At 39.3% G+C, this 18,296-nt stretch overlaps 1 protein-coding gene across 1 annotated transcript in view; it reads left to right on the plus strand.

Annotated features, from left to right (window-relative positions):
* STON1 (stonin 1) overlaps window positions 1–18,296 on the plus strand; it is a 136,391-nt gene that overhangs the window by 72,476 nt on the left and 45,619 nt on the right. The window contains exons 4-5 of the mRNA XM_071208809.1: window positions 16,970–17,071; window positions 17,287–17,410. Of these exons, the coding sequence (XP_071064910.1) occupies window positions 16,970–17,071; window positions 17,287–17,410 (226 nt within the window). The remainder of the gene's footprint in view (window positions 1–16,969; window positions 17,072–17,286; window positions 17,411–18,296) is intronic.

Here is an 18,296-nt window from a genome sequence, read left to right on the forward strand (position 1 = left end):
TGATCAAAGTCTTTCAAAATTTTGCCTGACCATGAAGACTGACTTTGTCTGCAGGTGACAAAGAGTTCTAAGGAATTTTCAAACTCTGGTGACTTGTATTGCAATACTGTAGAAATAACGTACATTTAAAAGCACAATTTTTAAAGTTGGAAAACTATTTTTCCACAATTGAACTCAATATAGTTTAGGTAAGGTGTATGTATGGAGGAGGAGGCAGATTAGATATGAAGGTAAATCAACTCTGATAAAAAACCACCAACCTACAAAAGCTCGCCCCCCCATCTGCTTTTATAAGAAAGCTGCTTTGTGTTGAAATTCATTTTTTATTTAGCTGTCAAAATTAAGAAAAAACGGCATTAGGACTTGGAGGCCAGATCTAGCCAGGGCTAGAATTAACAAGGCATTAACAAGACTTGGCTCTAGTTCTTCAGAGGATTCAGGGGCATAAACTCACCATATTTGTAGCAAAATCCCTCAAATTCCCATCAATCATTTATTTCCGATTTTGTCTCAATTTCACGCTAGACTGACCATTGTGTAGACACACAATGATCCCACTCGATTTTCTTGTGTCTCTCTTCCCCTTCCCAGCCGCTGCAGCTTCTCTACTCTGAGGACCTTTTGTGCCAATCCCTAGGGCCCTACAGTACAGGGCTGTGTTTTGGGGTGAGCCAAATGCAGTTGCCAATGTGCAGTCACTCTTCATGGCAATTTCATGTGACTTACCCTAATTACCTTCATATTCTTCTGGTTTATATGAATGAAGGATTTTTCTTATGTTAATTGTATTAATAGATTCCTGCTTAGAAATGGCATTGAAATATGAGTTCACCTGTAATTTTAAAAACAAGACAATTCAGCTAGTGGAATTGCAAAACATACCTCAGGTAAAGGCTGTGGTTAAAATTTTGCCTTTAGAATCATGTTTCATCTGTGAGGAAAAGGAAACCATTTAGATTAATTGCCCTGTATTTTAAAAGATGAAAGTTCATTTCTGTGAGACTTCCTAGGGGAAATATTTGGAGGAATGCAAATCACCATCACACTTCGGAGTTTGCTACTTTCCCCTCATCTTCCCATCATGTACCTGCTCCAGCACCATCTCCCAAACCTTGGGGGAGAGGTTGTCTTATTTAAATAATGTGCTTGTTACGTGCTGTCATTTTCTGGAGATGCCAATTTTGTGCTGCCCAGAATTGTGAAATCCATGAAATGTAATTAGCAGTACATTCTTGAAACAGAAGAGGGCAGTCATAGGCAACCGGCTGCTACCCAGAGTTAGGAACATCAGCATTTGAATTTGGTGGTGCTTGTATTGTGATTAATAAAAGATCTTGGGGTCATTCTGTAAAGCATATGAAGGCATTGTGAATCCAGTGGAGTCTAATTAAAATTAATGCAGTAAATACTTTAACATATTCTTAATGCCTGGTCTAAAAATGCTGTTGATTACAGTTTTACACATCCCAAAAATTTAAATAGGATGCTTATCTCTAAACATTTCTAACTACTAAAGAGACAGAAAAATAGTGCCTTCCTTCTCAGCAGATTTCAAAGAAACATTTTCTAATGGAAGTTAATATACTTTAAATCTGCTTATTTTAAGAAATTTGTAAACTAGTGTAATTCATCCACCTTCTTGGGCTTCTCAGCTTTCAGTTGCAGGTATGAAAGTTGATGTGGTCCCTAAAAAGCTCCAGCCCAAGATTGTACTTTCAGATTTTTAGGTAAGAACAAACAAATATGTGCTTAAAGAAGAAGATTCTGAGGAAGCGGACTTGGCCCAGTGGATAGGGCATCTGCGTACCACATGGGAGGTCTGCAGTTCAAACCCTGGGCCTCCTTGACCCGTGTGCAGCTGGCCCATGTGTAGTGCTTAGGTATGCAAGGAGTGCCGTGCCACACAGGGGTGTCCCCCGCGTAGGGGAGCCCCACACGCAAGGAGTGCACCCCGTAAGGAGAGCCGCCCAGCACGAAAGAAAGTGCAGCCTGCCCAAGAATGGCCCACACACACAGAGAGCTGACACAACAAGATGATGCAACAAAGAGAAACACAGATTCCCGGTACCCCTGATAGGGATAGAAGTGGTCACAGAACACACAGAGAATGAACACAGAGAGCAGACAGTTGGGGAGGGGGGCCTTCCCCTTTTTCGTCTTCAGAAAGTCATAATGAGCATTTGTCCTTTCAAGATCTTTCTCTCAGAAATCTTTCTGGTGAATATGGCCTTTCTTTTATAAAGCCTATTAGAACAATGTTTTTCCAAAAATTGTATAGCGCCCTGTATGTAAGTCTGTGAGTATTCTCAAAAACACGAGACATTCCCAAACGTGTCCTCCACAGTCAAGTACAGAAGGCTTGCTAAGACATTGAGTTTCACAGTTTATCACTTTGAGTCACCTAAAAATGCAATCTGTTAAAAAAAAATTTTAACATATATTTTAAAAAATGCAATCTGACCATTGCTCCAGTTAATCATCTTCCTGATTATTCTAATGTTTATTGAGTACATATTAAGGGCCTACATTGTTCTAGGTACTGAGGATAAGCGAACATAAAAACATTTATTCCTGTTCTTGTAAAGGATATTTAACAGTTATGGAAGACAGATAATGAACAGATATATATCAAGTTGTGATCATTGCTATGCAGAAAAATAAAGCAGGGTAAAGTGACAAATAGTAGCAGAAGAATGCTGAGACAGGTTGGCCGGTGAAGACCTCTGATACGATGGCATTCTAGAAGACCTGAAAGACATGAGGAAGCAGACACCCAGATCCCTGAGGGAAGACATGTCCAATGGAGAGGGAACTGCTTGTGCAAAGGTATTGAGAGTGGAGTGTGTTTGGCATGTCAGAGGAACACCATAGAGGGCAGATGACAGCTGGGTGGTGGGAACAGAGTGTGGGTGAGGGATAGGAGACTGGGGCCTGGGGGATGAGAAAGATTTGAGGGTAGGCACATAATTTTGAGCTGTGTCTGGCCACAATAAGGACTTGGATTTTTATTCTGCATGAGATAAGAGCCTCTGGAAGGTTTTGAGCAGAGGAGTAACGTGAATTGAATTACCCATTAATATAACTCTATGGATATGGGGGCGGGGGGCGGGGAGGAAGGCAGAGGTAGAGAGAGCAGTTAGGGAACTATTGCAGTAACCCAGGAGAGAAGTGGTGGTGGCTTCGAGTGGCAAGGAGAGATGGGAATAGTTGGACTCAGAACATATTTGAAATATAGCACTAACAGTGTGTGATGATGGAATGGATGTGGAATGAGAGGGAAAGAGGGGAACCAAAGATGATGCCAAGATTTTTTATTTCAGCAACTAAAGAATGGAGCTATCTTTTATGGAGAAGGGAAAGACTGTTATAGGAGCAGGTTTGGGGACAAAAGATCAGGAATTCAGGTTTAGAAGTGTAACTCTGAGATGCTTATTAGACATCCAAGGGCAAGAAGCAAGTGGATATGCAAGGCTAGTAGATAGGGAAGAGCAGTGGGCTAGAGATGTGACTTTGAGAGATATCAGCATTTAAAGCTGTGGAACGTGATGAGATCTCCTGGTAATGAATATAAAGAATTGATGTGGTCTGAGAACTGAGTGCTTGGGCTCTCTCAAGTTTTGCCATCAGGAAGAAGAGGGCAGTCATGTAAAGGAGACTGAGGAAGAGTGGGTGGGGTAGAAGAAATAAGAGAAAGGTATTCCAGAGGTCAAGTGAAAAAAGGAGTAATTAGCCATCTCAGATGCTGATATTAGGGTACATAAGATGGGCACCGAGAATTGCCCACTAAATTTTGCAATATGGGAATCAATGGTGACCTTGTCAGAAATAGTGTCAGTGGAGTAATGGTAATGGAAACCAACTCAGGTAAATGTGGAGAAAGTGAATAGTTGGCTCTTTTGAATTTTGTTTTAAATGTGAATGTTGGGAGAGTAGCTGGTGGGAATAAGATTTTTTCAACAACACCGGTAGCAGTTTGGTATTGTTTATGAATTCCAAAAATAGATATTGGATTATGTTTGTAAACTGGTCTGTCCCTCTGGGCATGATTAATTATGATTAGGGCTTTGATTGGACCATGTCAGTAGGATGTTGAGTCCCTCCCCATTGGTAGGTGGGGAATCACAGAGAAAAGACATGGTGGAGGACAGAGTTTGGAATTTTTGAATGCTAGAGCCCCAGGAAGTAAATACACAGTGAAGCATATATGTGAGGAAAGAGAGAAGGCTCCATTAGACATGGCAGAGGCCCTGGGAAGAGAGATGAGTTGTTCACCTGATAGTTTATAGTTGGCTTTGTAGAGAGCAGCTGAGCCCAGAGAGCCCAGTGGGAGGACTGAGACTTATCCCAGCCTACAGCTGATATCAGAAGAAGCTGCGACCATGGAACCTTAAGAGGAAGAGGAAGCCTGAACCCTTGCAGACATCAGCAGTCATCTTGCTCCAACTTGTGGCAACAGACTTTGGTGATGGAAGTAACTTATGTTTTATGGCCTGTAACTGTAAGCTTCTACCCCAAATAAATACCTTTTATAAAAGCCAACAGATTTCTGGTATTTTGCATCAACACCCTTCTAGCTGACTAATAAACATCCTTAAGACAGAAGTAATTCATCTTGGTTTTTGCTAGTGTCTCTTTCTTCTTTATTTCTTTTTATCCTATTGATGGCAACTCTTGCTGACATTTCCTTTCTCTTTCTCATTGTGAATGCTTATGGAAAATGGTTCCTTGTCATCTTTCAGCCCCATGTCATCTGAGTCTTGCGTTGTTTCTAGTATAGGTACTCTGGATGTGCTAGCTTGCTTTTATTCAGAGTTGTCCTTAACTATATGTGAGTGTTGAAGGAATTACATTTTTTTCAATCACCTCTTTTGCTCCCCTGGGTCAATGTCATTTCATGTTGGTATAGAGACCCCACTTTGAACATTGTTATGAAATTCAGAATAATTATGAACTAGTTTCTGATTTTACAACAATATTGTAGAGGCCTGAAAATTCTTTCAAGTTTCTGCTAGATAGAAAAAGCACAACTATTCATTCAATAGTTTTATATCTACCTAACTGTTGGAACTTTGATTCTTGGCTATAGTAAGGTTGTAAAATAATAATCTATGTAAATAATTGCCCAGTAACTATTAAGTGAATTTTAATAAAATAAAAATAGCTACAAAAGGCACAATTTAAGCAACTGCTAAATCATAAGACTTAAAGAACCAGTTAAAATAGAGAAATAAACTTCAATTTTAAAGCTGTTACTAACCAAAGACAGCAAATATTTCAAGTATAAAGTAACCAAACAAAAATATTACATTTTGCAAATCACACTCTATTTCATGCTTTTAACTTTAATGACACAGATAAAAACTCCAAATGATAATTTAGGATGACAGAATTGAAGTAAGTTCTATTTCTTCATCTTTATAATCATTGCTTAATTTTGAATCTATAGTTTAAACCCAAAATATGTAATTCCAAAAGCATTGGAGACATGACTGCACCTGAAGCAAGTTGAAATAATTCTGGTCCAGGATGAACTTATTCCCAAAATGAGTCCATGTTTCTGAGTCCATATGGATCCAGGGTTCAACTATATAACTGGGAGTTCTCCAAATTAACATACATGTGGAATGCAAAATCAAAACATCCTAATATGAAACTTGCATGTGCTCCATTAGAACTCAGTAATAATTACAGCAATTGTTTAGAAATGTATGTCAATAAAAAAATTGAGGGGTGGGTGGGAGTTTTATGTGGACATTGTTTAGAATAATAAAAAGCAGGCTGACTTCCAATCTGTTTCATTATTGTATTTACATTCTCTACTGATAATGTGCCCTGTTACTGCTTGCGCCAGGGCTGGCTACCTCCTTCACCCCATCCTTGATGCACCACTGGATGGTGGATGGTGGATATGTCTGCTGTTGTTCCAACAGAGAAAGGAAATTGGTGATGGAGAGAGAGAGAGGGAGGGAGGGAGAGAGAACCGCTAGGTTCATATCTCTGAGTAGATGAAAGGTTGTGGGATCCAAGGCACTGGCAGAGCTGACAGATAAGGGCACAAACTGTTCACCCATTTGCAGCAGAAGGGAAGACAGAGTTTGTCAGTACAGATGCAGTTGTGTCTATTTATCAAAGTTATTATTTCTTATTTTCTTTTCCAGAAATGAAATTGGATTCAGAGACTTTGCACCACCTACAGACACAGGGTCCTAGTTCTTTAAGGACCCTATATGATTTCAGTTTTATGTTCTTGAATACCTAGGTCCTGTCTTCCAATTTGTATGCTGTTTGCTGTATTGATACTTGAATATCAATTATTCTAACCCAAACAGGGACATGCTTGTAATTCTGGAACTGAGATTAATACCCCCCTCTAATGGTTAAAGTAATTCTGATTCAGGAAACACAATTGTGAACATTCTAGAATTTAAAGTCTCTTTTTCTGCCACTCACAGATCTGTAGCCTCTCAGAGCAGTGCTAGTTGCAGTGCTTGTCCTTTTTCTGTAGGGTTTTATTTTGATATTTTCACACTACTCAGAGACAATTCCACCCAAAGGTCCTCAAGTACCATGAAAAGGACAAGGAAAGAGCATCTTTGAAGAGTAGCATTGTTAAATGCCAATAGCCTGCCTCTCCAGTGGATAATTTTGAGACATTCTGAAACACTTTTCAAAGGCTTTGCTAAGTACTCATTGTGGAAAAGGACAGATTCTATATTAAACTCACACTGGGATCGGAGATGGCCTTGGGTAAAATGGAGAACTAGACAGAAGCACTCTTTTTTATTGCCTTTCTCTCATCAGTGGATGCTTCATCCCCTGCCCCTCTACTTCCTCAGGCTCTTGGGGGCCTCCCTCTTTCTTCCCTTTAGTCTGATAAGATTGAGTCCCAGGAAAGGACCTGCCTCGTGATTGAGATCTTGGTGTTCTTCCCCTCGGGTGTTGCGGCTTCCACTTGTTCTTCTATACGCTGCAGACTTCTAACTGCTTCTCTGCCTCCGGCGTGGCTTCTTCCCACCCACCCTCCACTCTGCAGCCAGCATGCAATGCTGGGTCTGACACTTGCTCACCAGCCAGCCTTGGCTCTTGCCACCGCTCGCCCAGTTGTCTGTCCTCTGGCCAATCTCAGCTGCTCTCATTTCCTCAAACCTACCATGTCCTCTCTCACATCCCCAGCTTTGACTTAGGCAGGGCTCTGCCTAGAACCTCCTCCTTGTCCCCCTCCCTTTGTCTCTTACTCATTCCACAGATCTCAGTGTGGGGTCCCACTTCAGGAATGCTTCCTTGACGCCCCTCTTTCAGGTTAGGCCCCTCATAAGTAATTTTTAGTTTCATTACTAACATTACTATTGCAATTGCTCCTTTATTTTCTTTATTCTTCCTCCCCCATCGGGGATTTTGATTGGGATATCTCTGCCCACAGTGATTTCCCTTTTTCTGAGAAAAGGCCCGTATACAGGGGTGGTGGTAAGTGATGGTAGTACCAGTGTTAGTGCTATGGTACTGACCCTTTGACCAGAGCTTATGACTTCTGTGTTGAATAAAAAATATTAAATGAATGAATAAATGATAGTATGAACCAATGCACTACTTCTTTCAAGATAGCTGCATTTTTTTCTACAAATACACTAGAATTCCAATTTATAGGAGTTTAACAATAAATTCAAATCAATAACATTTAATGACCACCTGCCATATATGAGGTACTATGCTAGAAACTCAGGGGGCATATAAAGATGAATAATACACAGTTTCTGCCCTCAAGAAATTTAAAATCCATCATGTTTAATATGATTACAAATCTACTTTTCTCTTAATAAACACACACATATATCTTAAAGGGACTGAAAAGATTAAAATGTTTGCTTTAAAATTTGACTTTTGAAAGCTGTTGAATGTGGAGAGGATGAACCCTCAGCTTTTTAGGGGCTGTGCTAGATGCTTATTACATTTTCACATTTAATGCCTAACAACAGGTAAAGTAAGGTGAATGTTATTTCAATTGTGAAATGAAAATATCTGTCTGTTTTTAAAAGTTTCTTGGAACCATTATGTAGGCGGAGAAAGGCTTTTCCCCCTATATTTGAAACATTACAGGGGCTTAATTTCTCTTGACCTGTCCCTGTGAGGATAAAATGTAGCCACTAAAGAAAAACACTCAGATAAGCTCATCTCAAGTAAACAAGCATTTGTTAGCAACTTCTTATGTGGCCAGGATAATGTCAGGTGCTATAATTTAGGGAATAAGTAGAATGGTACGAATCAAAATTTACCTAAATTTATGGGACCATGATATTGCCCATTCCCAAAACCAAAACAAAACAATTATAAACCAACCAACCAACCAACAAAACCTGGTAGATTCTCAATAAATAAGATACAATCTAAATAAATAAATCCGTAGTAAACAACTGGAGCTTTACCTGGCTTAGTGCTTTAGGAGATCTTTGGTTACCTTCTCCTGCATGTCTTGAGGTTCCCTTAACCAAACTTATCATGCATTTACCATTTTTTCCCCATCTCTCTCAAGTAAAAGATGGAAATGGCACATTGTAACGATTAACTGTTGTTCTCAGGAAATTCCTACCCAGGTCTGTGTGGATCATTTTCAGAAAGATAGCTTCCACATTATTGCAACCCAGGTATATGTAATGCTTGTAGTTCCTCCTGAGAACTGTTTGCCCAAAAATGGTGCTGGCATGATTTTAAAAACTGCTGCCAAGGAGAGGAAACTGGCTGCCAAAGCTGTTTCCAATACCTCCCCCATTTGAAGCACATCAGTAGTGGGTAAGGTGAGAGGTCCTCAAGGTCTCCTGGAATATTGACATTTTTCCTCTCATTGTTTATTTTAAAAGAATTAAAAATTTAGGTCCACTTCTAGAGAAGAGAGCTTCCATTGTTACCTTCAAACAGCTTTTTGAGGACTAATTTACATAAAATAAAATTTCCGTGTTTTAAGCGTACTAAGCAATAGTCTTAGTATATTTACAGAATTGTGTGGCCATCATGATAATCAACTTTAGAGCTTTGCCATCACCCCCAAAAGGTCCCTCATACCCATTTTCAATTGCTCCTTGTTCCCACTCCAACCCCCAGGCAACCACTAATCTAATTCCTATCTCTCTATTCTTTCTTATTTTTGCTTTCTTATTTTTGGATATTTCATATATGTGGAATCATATAATACATGGCTTTTTGTGTCTGCCTTCTTCCATTTACTATAATGCTTTTGAGATTCACCCATATTTATCCTTCCATGTATCCCTACTTCATTACTTTTTATTGTTGACTAATATTCTATTGTATGAATATGCCACATTCAATTTATCCACTCATCAGTTGGTGGACATTTGGGTTTTTCCACTTTTTAACTGTTACCAATGGTGCTGTTTTGAACATTTGAAGTATTTGTGTGGACACGTGTTCATTTCTCTTGGTAAATACCTAAAAGTAGAATTGCTGAGTCATGTGGTACATTTATATTAAACTTCTCATGAAACAGCTGACCAGTCTTTTAAAGTAGCTGTATATTCCCCTAGCACTCCAGTTCTTCACATCTTGGCCAATACTTGTTACTGCCTATCTTTTCCTTATTATTTTCTCTGTTCTTCTCTTTTCTTTTTCTTGTCTTCCTGTTGGTTATGTGTACCTTTTTAAAGAATTCCATTTTTGATTTATCTAGTGTTTTTGAGTGTTATCTCTGTCTCTTTTTTTAAAGATTTCTTTCTCCCCCCTTATTAAAACTCCCATGAAAATATGTGAAATGCAGCAATGGGGCAAACCATATTTGAAGTTCTCCTGTATACTTTTGTGAGGTAATTATAATCAGCACCTGTCATATTTATACAATGTATACATCTTTTGAATATGAAAACATTTTGGAATAGGCAAAAATGTGGTCATTAACAGTGTTCCCCTGTGTGACTGGTTCACCAGTTAGCCCTATCGTGTCACATGGTCACCTGAATGGAAATCTTGTTGTGGGGGGGACGGACCCATCATGGTGGAACAGTATCTGATGTTCTAATAATGCAAGTTGATTTTGAAGTTGTATCAGAAAATGGAAAATGTTGAAAAAGTGCAGAGTATAAATAAAGCAGAACTACCAATGCTGTAACCATTTCAAAGTTACAGGGTGAGGCGCCGATTATCTGGATTTTCATTTCCTGGAAGATGTGAAGGATGACACAGAGGCAGAGAAACACAATACTGCTGGGTTTGTGCACTGGTTGCAAAACATTTAGAAACTAATTATGAATATTTGCTGCCTTGAGCCATGTGCTCCTAGACAAGCTTGTATTTTTCATTACAGATAAACATATTATTTAGAGTATGCAGTTATTGAAACATCCTGCATGTGACTGTAAAATTTAATATGTAAAAGATAATGGTCTGTCTCTAAAGTATTGTTTTTTAAATATATTCTTATCCAAAAAAAGAACTTTACAGAAATGGCCTTTTCTCACAATAAGCAAAGTGAAATTATTTCTTTACTTTTTCTAATAGAATCACTGATAACTCCATGCAAAGGTAATGAGACATATAGAGAATATAAAGAAATTATTCTGATTATTAAAATTTGGCTAAGTTTTGCAAAGCTGGTGTTGATTACCACTGCTATATGAAATATATATTATGAACCTCTAAACGAAGTAGGAGAAAAGAAAATCTTATGCTCCAAACTGTGATGGGCAGTTGGGGAAGAGTTTTATGCTTTGGCACAGGTGTAATTTCAAAGAACTACTTACTTAAAGAAGGACCAAAGCTCAGCATTCCTTTTTCATTCTTTATGTACTAACATAAAAAATTGTCTATGTCAAATGGCCTCACTGAGGCTTTGGGATCTTGAAATTTCAATTTTAACATCCAAAGTGCTTTGTGTATGCAACACACTTCCCCTTTGAGTTTGAAAAATTGACAAAAGAAATGGGACCATTACATGAGTATGATAGTCTGCTTGTTTCATGAAAATCTTGAGTCAACACTGTCAAATATCAGTCTATAATGATTCCTTTAAGACTTTTCAAATGCTCTTGTGACTGATGAGGGTGCTCAAAAAAACTTTAAATACAGAAATTACAATGAGGGAACACCAAGCGTCCTCTAGTTACTGTCTGTGGTAGGGGACAGACCTAGCGCAGCCTGCTGCCTCTCTCTGGGATCCACAAATACATCCTGTGCTCAGGAGCAGAGGTGTCAGCTCTGTAGGAGATGAAACACCAACCCCTGGTAGATAAGGGGGCTGCAGGTGCATTCCTTTCCCTATTGTCCTGAGCATATGAAAATAGTTGCTGGAGATTGTCTGATTAAGGTGGGCATGTGCTATTGCATCCAGCTCATGCCCCTGTTGTATATCTGTTCCTGGCAGGGAGGGAGCTGGAATTTTCCACTATGGCACACATACCCCAGAGAGGGGGTGCTGTGTGGAGAACATCTCCCTGTGTCTGCTGTGGATTGAGACCCACTGGCTGTGGGGAACTGGCACTCATTAGTGAAGCTGACTTTCCTAGTTCTTCTCTGTGTGTAAAATGTTGTTTCACCCAGTGCTGTGTGAGTTGTGCTTCTTTGGTGACCCTGACACTTGTACTGGAATGACTTGACATCTCTTTGGTGTCTCCCTCTTTCTGACTGACCCAGTCCAATCAGGGAATGATCCCTGTATTAGTTATCTAAAGTTGCTTAATATATTGCCTTAAAATTTAACTACTTAAAATGACAAATATTTATTATTTTGCACAGTTTCTGAGGAGCAGCAATTAGAGAGCTGTTTGGAGGGTGGTTCTGGATCAAGGATGTAGTCAGGCTGTCAGTTAGGGCTACAATCATCTGACAGCTCGACTAGGGAGGGATCCACTTCCAAAACCACTCACATGATTTTTTGTAGACTTCAGATTATTGCTGGCTTTGGACTGCAGTCCTCAGTTCCTTGCCATGTGGGACTGTCCATAGACTACTTAAATGTCCTCAGGACAAGACAGCTGATCTTGATCATGTCCCTGAGCAAGTGTATCAAGACAGCCCAAGAAAGAAGCAACAACCGTTTATTTATAACCTAATTTTGTAAGTGATAGTATGTACAAACAAACCATGATACAATATGGAAGGGGTCTGTAGAAGACTGTGACTACCAGGAGGTGGGGCTCATTGGGGGCCATCCTGGAAGCTGGCTGCCCCAGGTTCAGCAACTTGAATTCACCTGGACCTTAAGCGTACCTTCTGTAATGAGTATTGTCTATTTTGGGGAAGAAATTACAGCTAAGCATATACTGCTGCCCATTCAGGCAGACCCCAAAGGACAAGGGGGAAATTGCTGGCATTTCTTTGCCAAAGTTGCATAATTTCTCTGTACCCTGAGTATACTAAGTATACTAAATAATAGTGCAACTGTTAGCTATACTTTTCATGGGTACCAAGGTTCAAATTTAATTTAGAAAGTAGGGGTGTATATATACAATGTAGGTATGTAATATACAATGAAGTAAAATAAAACAGGATGCTATCACAGAAACTTAAGTGATTATCAGTGCTATGCATTTAAGTATGAAGTTTTAAAATCTGCCAATGAAAAAGATGGGAAACAAGAGATCTTTCAGCTGTCTTGTATCCCAGCTTGATTAATTTAAATGGTTTTATAATATGAGCAGGAATTGGTGAGTGCTTTTAACTTTTCTATTTTGGGTGAAAGATAAGTCACTGAATATTCCTGGTAGTAAACTGCCAGGCAGAGATACAACCATTAAAAATTACTCTATAAAATTCTTGGCTTTTTAAAAAAAAATTTCAGGTCATTTTCAATTTAGAAAAGTCTTCGAGGGAAACGGACTTTGGCCCAGTGGTTAGGGCGTCCGTCTACCACATGGGAGGTCCGTGGTTCAAGCCCCGGGCCTCCTTGTCCCATGTGGAGCTGGCCCATGCGCAGTGCTGATGCGTGCAAGGAGTGCCTTGCCACGCAAGGGTGTCCCCTGCGTGGGGGAGCCCCACGCGCAAGGAGTGCGCCCGTGAGGAAAGCCGCCCAGCGTGAAAAGAAAGAGCAGCCTGCCCAGGAATGGCGCCGCCCACACTTCCCGTGCGGCTGACGACAACAGAAGCGGACAAAGAAACAAGACGCAGCAAAAAGACACAGAAAACAGACAACCGGGAGAGGGGAGGGGAATTAAATAAATAAAAATAAAATCTTAAAAAAAAAAAAAGTCTTCGAAAGGGCTTCATATAAATCAGCTGTTTTAAACTCACAACCCATAAGGTACCTGATCTAGGCAAAACAAGTACAGAGTTGTGTAAATTACACTTACATGCACAAATAAATAGACAATTTTAAACCTAGTAGGGTTTTTAATCATCAAATAATTTGGCTCTCTCATTAGACCCATTTGCTCTTTAAAGGCAGGGTAGTGACAGTAGATGGCTTTCCCCCTTTTTAACCCTCCACGTTATCTGTGCTCAGGTCTAGGTAAGGTAAGCCCCTAAAAGTACCTGCCCTGCCCTTCAAGGGAAGGAGGGAATTATTGCAGTTCTAGAGATGGTACTTTTTGCCTGAGGAAGACAAGGAGCCAGGGAGATTTTGGCAGGGTTGACTTTATTTTGGCAGTGGTTTCCACCTTGGCCACATATTTGAATCCCTTAGGGAGTCTTAAAAAAGCTGAAGCCCAGGGTGCATCACAAACTAATTAAATTAGAGTCTTAGGATAAGATTCAGGCACTGAACTATTTTTGTTTTTTTTTTTAGCTTCCCAGGGGATTTCAATATTCGGTCTAGGTGAAACGGTCTCATTTTAGTGCCTATCTGAATCACCTGGAAAGTATGTTAAACTTACAGCACTCTGGGCCCCACTCTACGAGTTTCTGGGTCTAGGTCTGGGGTGGGACCTGATAATTTGCATTTTTAACAGGTTCCCAGATCTTGTTGATTCTGGTCCTCTGACTACATGTTGAGAACTATTATCTTCGAAGAGCGTGGCTCTACTTATATTTTTAAATGGAGTCCATCTGGGTGCGGGGTGGAGAGGAAGGAATGAAAATTGGCAGAGAGGATGATGTCATTAGTGTTCCCTCTTATGCTCCTTCAAGGCACTCCATCACGTCTCCCTTTTTTCTTAGCCTTAATTTGACAGACTGAGGAGATAAATGCCCTGAAAGGTGATGAGATCGGCTCAAAATTGGTTGACACCCGATTTAACCATCCGTTTCAGCTGGACTCTTCTCTCACTCAGGCCAACCTCTTCCCCGCGCTGGCACCTAGTCTCACCTGGAGCCTGCTCAATCGCGCCCCGCCCCCGGCATCCTTCTGCGGCTGCGCGGCAGGCGCCCCGGGCGTTTAAAACGCGCTCAAATGCGTGGCCCCCGCGGCGTCTGCGTGCCACGGAGGCGTGAGCGGCGAGGCGCAGAAGCCGCCGTCATGGCCTACGTCAACCCCGTGGTAAGGCTGCTCCTGGCTTCTTGGCCTGTCTTCTGTGTAGAGGAAGCGCCCTGGGCCTCCAGAATCTCGACTTGGACAAGCAGACCACAGCACACCGTTTCCTTCCCCTCGGTCCCTCTAATACTTAAGGAGTCCTCTCCCTGTGGCTCTTTTACACATCCTAGGGCCGTGGTTGGTCCAGGTGGGAAGTTAGCCTGGCCCACCGGAAGAACAAGTGTTCCTCCTGTCCCTGTCACCTTTCACCCAAAATGAGGTTGTCTAGGGTGGGCTGCTTAGAAAGTGGTAGCAGTGGGACTGGCCCCTCTGAATTTCCTGTGTCTGGAAAATTCCCAAGTTCAGTTGTACTCTTTATTCTAATTCTTCATTTTAGTGTGAGCATTGATTCCAAGCTATATTATTTACTAATGTGAAATAAGATAATGTGATATTTGTTAACTATTTTTAGTGTCCTCTCCCCAGATTTTCCTCTTCCTTTAGCACAGGAGTACTTAACCTTTTTTGTTCCACAACCCCTTTTCCAGTCAGGTGAAAAGCACAGATGCCTTATAAGTCCACATTATACTGTGTATTTAATAAATGTATCACGCCCACACCAACATGTCCCCATAAGAATACTTTTTTTTAAAAAAAATTTCAGTTCAAGCGCACAGACCCCTTGTTAAGAACCCCTGCTAGCATTTTAATGCTTACATGTACAATTTGAAATAAAAGTAAACACACTGACCTCCTACCTGTAATGGCTATCTAAACCTCACAGTGAGAATTTTACAGGGTAAATGGCACTTGTGAGAGCTTCCATCAATCTTAAACCCTACCCCCAACCCCAACCCCCGAAAAAAAAAAATCAACGATTCACCTCCATTTTCAGTTCATCAAAACAGCTTTCACATTTTGGAAAAGGCAGTGTGTTTGTTCACACCTGTATTTTATGGGTTCTGTGAATGTGTGAATGCATATGCTACCATGTAACAGTCCACTTTTAGCGACATGTTTTAATGTGTACCAGTTTCTAATGTTAATGTGTTTTAAGATAAAATACTCTTGAATGTAAGTTTACCATGAATACCATTTTACCTGAGGGTGAACTACAAGAAGAGTGTGTGTGTGTTATTTTAACGATTTATTTTATTTATTTATTTCTCCCCGCCCTAGTTGTCTGTTCTCTGTGTCCATTCGCTGTGTGTTTTTCCTGACCTATACATAGTTCTAGTAAAGACACCAGCTGGGGAAAGCAATATAAAGTTTAACTGTAGTCTCAGAAGAGAAAATATGTTCAATACCTATTTTGCTTTTGAAAAATTGTGTTCTAATGTGTTCTTTTTGACTATTGCTGTTACACTCTGAGGGCAGATCTTAAAGATGTTTTAGTCTAGCTTTAAGTGTGATCATTTTAGCTGGGACTAACAGTGCAGCAACAATTTAGTTTGCTTTCATCAGAGTAAACTGTTCTTAGAAGAAGCAACTAATCTAGGGACACAGTCTTAATGGATATGCTAGTGAATAATGTATTATTTAAAAGTTACTGATTGGCATATTCATAGATAATACCCTTGATATTTAGAAGGATTAGTTAAAAAAACCTACCTACTGTTGGTGTGAACAGGAATATCTAGAGTATTTATCGGATAGCATGAAGAAACAGTCCTAGAATGCAACAGTTTCATTGTGGCCTGATCAAGCAATTTGAAATAAGATCAACTGTTACTTTTTTGCCATTTAACAACTTTCATTTGGTCAGTATTGTCAGCTCACTCAGCATTGTCACATTTGGGCCAGAGAGGGTGGAACACAATTTACATGAACTTAAAAGACTTGAATTTATTTTACAGACTCATTGTTGTAGCTCTCTAACCAATGTCTAATACGGTAGAAATCTGCTTAATATTATTGTCATGGCATTTTCTTCCTCCTAGGAAGCATTTTAGATTGTTAATGTTATTACGTGATGTGCAGATTGTGGAAGGGTAAGGTTAGTTCAGGTCCTTTTTAGTTTCTGATAGGAAATCCATTTGATACTTATACTTTTCAGTGATTCAGAGTATTTTTTTGGAACTATATACATAAGTAATAGTAAGTGGGCTTTGTTTATTCTATTGTAAGTGCTTGTCCCAACCTTATGGTTTGGAATTTATTTACATCTGTGGAAATAATAGTGTGAACCCTAAGAAAGCTCTTTTGGCCTTTTTGAGAAAAAGGTAAATTGAAAACAGAAGGTTTATTTCCTGCTGCCTTAAATTAATTTCCCTTTTAAAAAGGAGTTGGAGAGGTTAAATATTGATGCAAAAACCAACTAACATAATAGCCCCTACATCCTTGAGATTCATCTCTCATATTTTATCATAGTGTTGTAATTCACCCTTGCAGATAGGCCAAGACTAGGGATCTGAAGCTAACACAATTTAGAGGAAGCTCAGATGATACTGGGAGTAGGAGGTACTTAGTAAAAATCCTTATGGTGATTTTTCTTTAAACTATAAAATTAGTGTACACTGCATGTCTGAAGTCTAAATACATTCAAACTTGAGAACTTAAACCTTTTACAATTGCTTTATATAGCCTAAACTCTACAGATCTGTAATTGAAGATGTAATTGAAGGAGTACGGGATCTATTTGCTGAAGAAGGTATAGAGGAACAAGTCTTGAAAGACTTGAAACAGGTTTGTAGACAATACAAGTTTCTCTCCCTGTCTTTTTGTTTCTAGCTTAAAAACTGATAAGTATAATTCTAACCCCCTTCATTGTGCTTACCCATTCATTGTGCCATCAGCTGATAATTTAATTTAACATGCTTTATTAAAAAAACCCCTGAAATAAATACCCTAATTTTTAAAAATTTTTAAAATCAAACATTTTTCTTTTTTTTTCTCTGCAGCTCTGGGAAACCAAGGTCTTGCAGTCTAAAGCAACAGAAGACTTTTTCAGAAATAGTGTCCATTCACCTCTGTTCACCCTTCAGTTGCCACACAGCTTGCACCAAACATTGCAAACATCAACAGGTTGGATACAATTAGTAAATTAGGATTATGTGGATTTACTGAACACATTAATTTGGTGGTGTTTTTATAACTAGACAGGATAATATTTTTAAAGTGAAAAGTCTTGTCTTCCAGTCATTATCATTAAAATCACCTCGTAACTATTGATAAAAAAATTGTGTTCCTCGAACTAGTTGTTTTTTTATATAAAATTTCATAAAGGGTAATAAAGTCTTACTTTAGAGAAACAAATTGTATAGTTTGTGGGCTATTGGGAACACCCATTGGTTAAATCAAAGAATTGGTTTATTTAAGGAGTAATCCAGCTGCCATTGCTGAAGTAGCAGAGGGAAAGATGGGTGCTTGTATGGCTGTGCATTCCTTCTCTTTTGTTTTCTGTATGTTTTATAAATTTGTTATTGCATTGGAAGCAAAAGATGTGTTGACAAGAATATGAAGATTATTTAGGCTTCTTCACTGTTTTGGCTATCTCAAATGATGGCTAGAAATTGACCATGTGCATTTTATCTTTGTGAACTTGAACCTAGATCTCTGCTTTTAAAGGAAATATTTGTCCATTTTATGCACATATTTTTAAACAACGTGACTGATAAAATATTAAACTGATAGTGTTCTAGGTTTCAAGGCTTTATCCTTTTCTCTGCTTATTATAATCTGACACTCTAGTGTGTGTTGTGTGTATATAATGTGTACATACACAAATAGTTTTTGTTGGGTTTAACTGAGATTCAGTGGATTAATGTCTGCAAGAAGTGGAGGTAAGATTTTTGGATTAATTTGTCTGTAATAGCTAGACTTTCATTGTATGCTTGGGTAAATCCACATGAAATTACTTGGGCCAAGGTGAAGAGAAAATAAGAGACACTAACATCCTTACCATTTAATT

This window comes from Dasypus novemcinctus, chromosome 17 (assembly GCF_030445035.2).
Source record: "Dasypus novemcinctus isolate mDasNov1 chromosome 17, mDasNov1.1.hap2, whole genome shotgun sequence".
Classification (NCBI taxonomy): domain Eukaryota; kingdom Metazoa; phylum Chordata; class Mammalia; order Cingulata; family Dasypodidae; genus Dasypus; species Dasypus novemcinctus.